This window comes from Solenopsis invicta, chromosome 1, assembly GCF_016802725.1.
Source record: "Solenopsis invicta isolate M01_SB chromosome 1, UNIL_Sinv_3.0, whole genome shotgun sequence".
NCBI lineage: Eukaryota > Metazoa > Arthropoda > Insecta > Hymenoptera > Formicidae > Solenopsis > Solenopsis invicta.
In genome coordinates, this window is record NC_052664.1 from 1,748,908 (window position 1) to 1,755,873 (window position 6,966).

The 6,966-nt window shown below is 39.4% G+C and overlaps 1 protein-coding gene across 4 annotated transcripts in view; it reads left to right on the plus strand.

Annotated features, from left to right (window-relative positions):
- The window catches only part of LOC105201594 (transcription elongation factor S-II), a 35,422-nt gene extending 33,925 nt beyond the window's left edge, over positions 1–1,497 (plus strand). For all 4 annotated transcript variants that reach the window (XM_011169660.3, XM_011169661.3, XM_039446681.1 and 1 more), the window contains one exon: positions 470–1,497. In XM_011169660.3, the coding sequence (XP_011167962.1) occupies positions 470–805 (336 nt within the window). In that variant the 3' untranslated portion in view covers positions 806–1,497. The remainder of the gene's footprint in view (positions 1–469) is intronic.
- The last annotated feature ends 5,469 nt before the right edge of the window (positions 1,498–6,966 follow it).

Genomic DNA, 6,966 nt, shown 5'->3' on the forward strand with positions numbered 1-6,966 from the left:
GGCTGCTCGTTTAGCCAATCAAGTATCAATCAGATTACCAATCAGAGCTTCGGACATCAATGTCGCTTCTCTCTTTATATAGGACTCTAGGCTGGATCGGCCAGCTCTCCAATAAGTGGAGAGCCAACGGCAGACGCGACGGACTCAGATTAAAGCGCGCGACAGTACCGCGTCGCGTTTGATGTTAGATTTTATCTCGAATAAAAGACTGTGTAACTAATTTGAATAAAGAACTTTTTTGTTAACCGCACAACAAGTGTTTAATTCAAACGTTTCCAATCGAGCTCTTACCGGGTTCTTACCAACGAATCCGAAAAACCCTCATAACATTTCTTTATAAAACGACAAACGCACAAACACGTACACGCGCGCGTATACAAGTACACACAACACAGCACGATGATTGTTGAATAGAATATATTAGTTTTAATTTGATATTAATGTTTTTTTTGTTTATATTTAAATGCAGGTACGCAGCAGAGTTGCTAATTTGCGCGATGCGAAGAATCCCAATCTGCGAATGAACTTTCTAGTGGGTGCGATCACACCTGCCAGGCTAGCGGTAATGACGGCAGAGGAGATGGCAAGTGACGAGATTAAGCAGCTGCGCGAGCAATTCAAAAAAGAAGCCATCAATGATGCTCAACTCGCTACCGTGCAAGGAACTAAGACCGATTTGCTCAAGTGCGGCAAATGTAAGAAACGCAACTGCACGTACAATCAAGTGCAGACGCGTTCGGCCGATGAACCGATGACTACCTTTGTTCTGTGTAATGAATGTGGAAATCGATGGAAGTTCTGTTAAGCTATTGTTTCTTGATTTACGCTATGCCGCGACGAAACGTATCTCTCAATCATTATCCACTTAGAATTTATTACTAATAAGTTATGAATTAAACATCATGATGTACGTGGTTTCTTCATTGCATTATAAGAGAAAACTTTTTAATTAAAATGTACAACATAATTTTCATATCTTTTAAACATTGTTGACTTGTCCAGAAATCATGGTAATTCTCATTTGAGATGAATTTTGACTATAAATATTTTGTATCTTTTTAAAGGTTATGCACATAAATTTTCTAGTTTTTTATGATTATCTGAAATGATTACAAAAATTTTTTCCTTTGATTAGATAACTGAATTATGCAGACTATGAATGACAAAGTGTATATTAATTCAATTAACATTGTAATTTTTGAAAAATACGTTTCTATAACATTGTATATATTGAAACCACTGCATTAGATTAGAAATTTGGGAAATCTAAATACTTCTTAAAAAAGAAATATCTAATGTTTTTTAAAATACGTAAAAAGCATTTTAATTTATGCACTTTTATTCTGCGATTCATGTTACATGATTTTAACTGTAATTCAATTTACTATAAGTTTTCAATTATGCGTGTGATATAAGTAGTTACTTTGTCAGTGTGCTGAAATTCAGATATCTATAAATTGTGTCTACAAGTCTGAAATATATAGATACATACAATATTATACTTTCTTTTTAATTACCTCTTCACATAACGTTCAATAATTCTTGCATGTTGAGAGTTTAAGGATTTATCACACGTATAGTTTCTGCAAATTGCAGCAGTAAATTTAAATTAAAAAAGTATGTAAATATTTTAACCTTTTTGTGCCTAGTAGCACATACGTACAGGATGATTCAAAATAACATTGATCTTTCTTTATAATACATTCCCATTTAAACTTTTAATGTGAATGTATTGTCCGTGTATTATTGTGTCATTTGACAATGAGTGCAGCAGGCGCCTCACGGAAACACCCGCGTGTATCAGTGAGTTGCGCCAGCCTTGTCTACCACTTATACCCAACCCCGTCATACGCTAACTATTCTTTCTTACAACTTAAAAACTAAACTCCGGACAAATTTTTACTAAAAGAAAAATTGTCTCAAAATTTAATTGCGAATATGCCAGTAAGTTATGTAGTTGCGAATATACCAATATGTTATTCTAAATCACCTTGTATATGTGTCAAACTTTCAAAAAATCATATTTTTCACAAAAATGAAGATAATTTTTTCTTGGACTCATTTTAAAGCTGAAGGATAAGACTTTATAAAAAAAATCAACACCCTTAGGAATTTCCCCCTTGATCTGCACATACTTTATTAAAAATTCATAAATAGGGTAAAAGTGAAAAATGCATATATATTCCACAAAAAAAGATAGCGAGCCCTTTCTAGGCTTATTTTGAAGGTCAATATAAGGACTATTTATAAAAAAAAGCGCTATTTACTTTCAAAATGGCGGATTTAATATGGTGAACCAAAATGTAAAATTTTCTTAAAATTTGAATAAACTTATACTTCAAGGATTCTTAAGATCACTGATTATGTATCTAATCAAATTTTCAAAATTTAATATGGCAGATAAAAATACTTTTTGTTGAATTTGAATGATGTTCTTATCCGCTGTATTTGATTCGCCATTTTGAATTTTGAAATTTTGATTATAGATTTATAATCAGCGACATTATAGTAAAAACTTCAAATAAGACGTAAATTAGATGCTAATTACTACTAGAGAAAAATCAGACACGAAAGGATTAAACAAACTACTCCGACCAACTAGACACATTATGCAAATATTGCACAATAATGCCATGAATTGATAAAAATTTAACAATAATTGCACTAAAATGATATTTTATAATGCAACAGTTTTGTCAAAAGAAAATTTCTAAATGATATTTGTAAAAAATTAGACAGTAGGATAGATAGGCGAGTTCTAAGCCAGGGGCTCCGCGGGTGGTTGATGTCACGTGAGGGCAGGGAGGGAGGGACATTTCACGGCGCGTGCCTTTGCAATGCTAAATCATAACTTGCAGGCTCCAAGGGAGATGACGTCACGCAGAAGCAAGTGGACATTTCACGGCACATGTCTTTGCGGTACTGGCCGCGTCTCGGAAGGGGATGATGTCACCATGCGGCGCTAGCCATAGCGTAGAAGCAGATGACATTACCTAAGAAAGCGCACGTTTTCATGGTCTTAATCGCAGAAGTGGGGGTGCGCGTTTTTCTCTGGAAAGGAAAACCTAACCTAACCTAACGCCACCGTGTTCACTGTCTCCTATATGTTTACCCATATTGTGCATTCTCCCTCCTGCATGCTCTGCGTAATATACTTGTGCAGCTTGGAGTGGAAAACCTAACGCGGTCCACCGCCGTCGTCTTCGCTGTCTCGCTCCCTTCCATGTGCTCTCACTCGAACTCATACCATGCGCTTTGTTCACGCTCACCCTCTTTCTCCCACGCGTAATGTACGCCACGGTCATTGATTCTGTCCATGAGAAAATTTTCCAAACTGAGAAGTCGCTATCTTTCTACATACATACAGTTCATGATTAACGTAACGATCAATAAACTCTAATAATTACGTTAATCATAAATTACGAGTATGTAAAAAGATGGCAACCTTTCAGTGTGTAAAATTTCCACAGAAGAAACAGAATCGATGACCGTGAGTGTACTCGCAAGGTGTACATACAGTGGGAGACCTGTCATTAATTTGACCTTGAATAGTTGCTTAAAGGTCACATGAAGATCACCTTCAATTTTTAAAACAGAATATTTATACACTACTAAAAAAAAAAAAAATAGTTTGTTCCTCTTGCGCGCGCGTTACCACGTATGTACACTCAACATGCCAAACGAAACGGATCCGGCCACACTCAAAAGAGAGCGGGGTAGTAAAAGCTCCTGCACTCGCGTCAGAACCTACTTAAAGTTACTTACGGACGCGATTACGCCCTCGATAATAACTCAACTTAAAAAGCGAAAAAAGAGGTTAGACGACTGTTGATCGAAATACAATGTGGTGTGATCTCAATTAGAAGCGCATGACGAGGCCGAATCCAACGATCGTACCAATTTTGAAGAGACATTAATTACGTTATCGGCCAAGATTAGAGAGCTATTACGGACGCCGGCACAAGCTAACATCGAGTTGATCTCCTCGACTTTGCGTGGCACAACGGATTCTCGATTTTACGTTAAATTGTTCAAGCTAAATTCTCCGACGTTTTCAGGCAAATATGACGAGTGGTATCCATTTTTTAATATGTTTCAAGCCGTGATTCAAACTCGTCATTAAGCAACATTCAAAAGCTTCAATACTTGAAGAGTTTTCTTACGGACGAGGCGACCAACGTCATCGAGTCGCTAGAGTTTTCAGATGCAAATTATGAGGTAGCGTGGTTAATACTTTGCACGCGGTATGATAATAGACGCATTATTGTTCAAGGCCACATTGAAGCGGTAATGGCATTACCTTCCATGAAAAAAGAAAATCATTCCGAGTTAAGACAAATTGCTGATGGTGCCACGAGGCATCTGCATGCTCTTTAAGCATTGAAATTTCCCACCGATCACTGGGACGCCTTAATAATACATATTCTTTGTTCCAAGCTTGATCCTCTCACATCGCGCAAGTGGCAAAATTCGCTATCGGGCACCTAACTGCCCATTCTAAAAAAGTTTTTTGAATTTATTATGCACCGTTGTCAAATGCTAGAGACTACAATTAAATCAAGTGTTGCAAGTACAAAGAGCGACACGGCACGATCGCAGTCTAACACGCAGTCTAAGCGACAAACGATGTGCGTCACAACTGTCAAGTCTAAATGCAATTATTGCTCAGCAGAGCAATGCATATACTATTGCAAAAAGTTTATAGCTCTTTTTGTTCCGCAGAGGTTATTCGAGATTTGTAGCCGCAAACTTTATCTCAATTGCCTACGGTCTCCTCCCACTCTCCAAGTAAATGCACGTTAGGTCAATGCAAAGCGTATCAAGGAAAGCACAACACGTTTCTTCACTCTGACGCTGTCCTTTTACAGACGTCAAGCAACTGGAATAGCGATTCGAAGTCTTTTATCACCGCTTCAGGGTTGGTAGCAACTACGTCATTATCTCCATGGCAGTGATCCACATAGCTGACAGCAAGGGATTTCTAAGGCTTTGCCGTGCTCTGCTCGATTCGGGCGCCCAAGTGAATCTTATTTCTGGAAGATTTCTAACCAGTTTAATAATCGAGCCACGACCGTTAAGCTTAGCCATTTCCGGTGTTAATGGAATATCCTCAATGTCCACACAAGTGGCTCAAATAAATTTGCAGTCTTGCACAAGCACCTATTTAGCTTTGTTAAATTGCATCGTTGTGGACCAGGTAACTGACAAGCTTCCCGCCTTCGCGTTCAAGCGGAGCAAGTTTGACATTCCAAGCAACATTAAATTAGCAGATCCACAATTTCATGTGTGTGTTAACGTTGATCTTATAATTAGCCAAAAATTCTTTTGGAATTTGATTTGCATCAGACAAATCAAGGCCTTGGACAAACATCCGACCTTACAAAAAACGAGATTAGGCGGGATAGTCGCGGGACCTTTGGCCGATGTTATCAGTCTTCTTCCAAGGTGTATTTACTGCACGCTACTATTACCAACGAGCAGCTCCATGATTAGCTAAATTAGTTCTGGCTTGTGGAGAACATACGCGAGCTGCCTGACATTTACACGGCTGAAGAAAGGCGGTGCGAGCAACAGTTTCTCAGCAACGTTACGCAAAACTCTAAAGGTAAATACATAGTCAAACTCCTTATAAAAGAGGATATTCTCAATCAGCTCGGGGATTTTCGAAACATTGCATTAAAGCGATTGATGAACTTTGAACAGCGCTTCAAGTGCGATCCCACTTTAAAGGCGCAATATACGCAATTTCTAGACGATTACTGATCGCTTGGCCACATGTGATTGATAGAACCTTCTGATGACGTTTCGCCTTCCTTTTACTTGCCTCACCATGGGGTATTCAAGTGTATGAGTCAGTCTTCTAAGATTTGCGTTATTTTTGATGCATCGTGCAAGTCGACTTCTAGGGTTTCCCTTAACGATGTTTTCAGGGTAGGCCCGGTCGTACAATCAAACCTGTCAGACATTCTAATGCGTTTTCGTAATTTTTGTTATCTCAGTAGATGTCATCAAGATGTATAGACAGATCTTGGTTGACTCATCGCAAACGTCCCTGCAAAGAATATTGTGGCGAAGCGATTCCGCTTCAAACGTCGACACGTATGAATTAAGCACAGTAACCTATGGTACCTCGTCAGCGTCATACTTGGCGACAAGATGCCTCAATTACCTAGCAGAGCAAAACTCGTCCAAATACCCCATCGGTGCGGCACACATTAAGCGTAATTTTTATGTTGACGATCTGCTTACTGGAGCAGATTCTCCCAGCGAAGCGAAGCAAATTTTCGATGAAATAATACAATTGTTGCAACTGGGAAAATTTGAGCTAAGTAAATAGGCGTCAAATTGTCCGCAGCTACTCGAAGATGTACACTAGCGACAGGATACTCTTATAATAATTGAAAACGAAGATCACTCATCCATCCTAGGAATTCAATGGAATCAATCCGAAGATGTATTTTGTTTTTCGTGTAACCTTGTTTCCTCTGGAAACGCGATAACCAAATGGACCATACTATCCGAAGCGTCCCGATTATTCGACCCTAGGTCTGATCATTGTTGTGGCCAAACTTCTTCTGCAAGAACTCTGGCAATCCGGAGTTCATTGGGACGAATCCGTTCCTCAGGATGTCCACTCTTGCTGGCTCAAATTCAGATCCCAGTTGACTCCAGGCACACGTCTCTTTGGCGGGGTTCCATCTGGACGCCGATATCCCTCTGGCTGAGATCGACCTGGATGCCGATATCTCTAGGCGGGAGCAGCTGTTGTACTACAATTCCTTGCGGCGTCGAGCGTCTTTGCCGTTTCTCGACGTAGCAGGCGAGGTTTTGCCAGAACCCCGGGTGATTGCAGGTAATCCAGGCAAACAAGTGAATCAACTGCCACTCAAAATCTGCGTCCGCCTAGGGGTCCATCCTCCTAAGCATCCAAAGGTTCATGGTACTGCTTGAGATCTTTCACGTAAA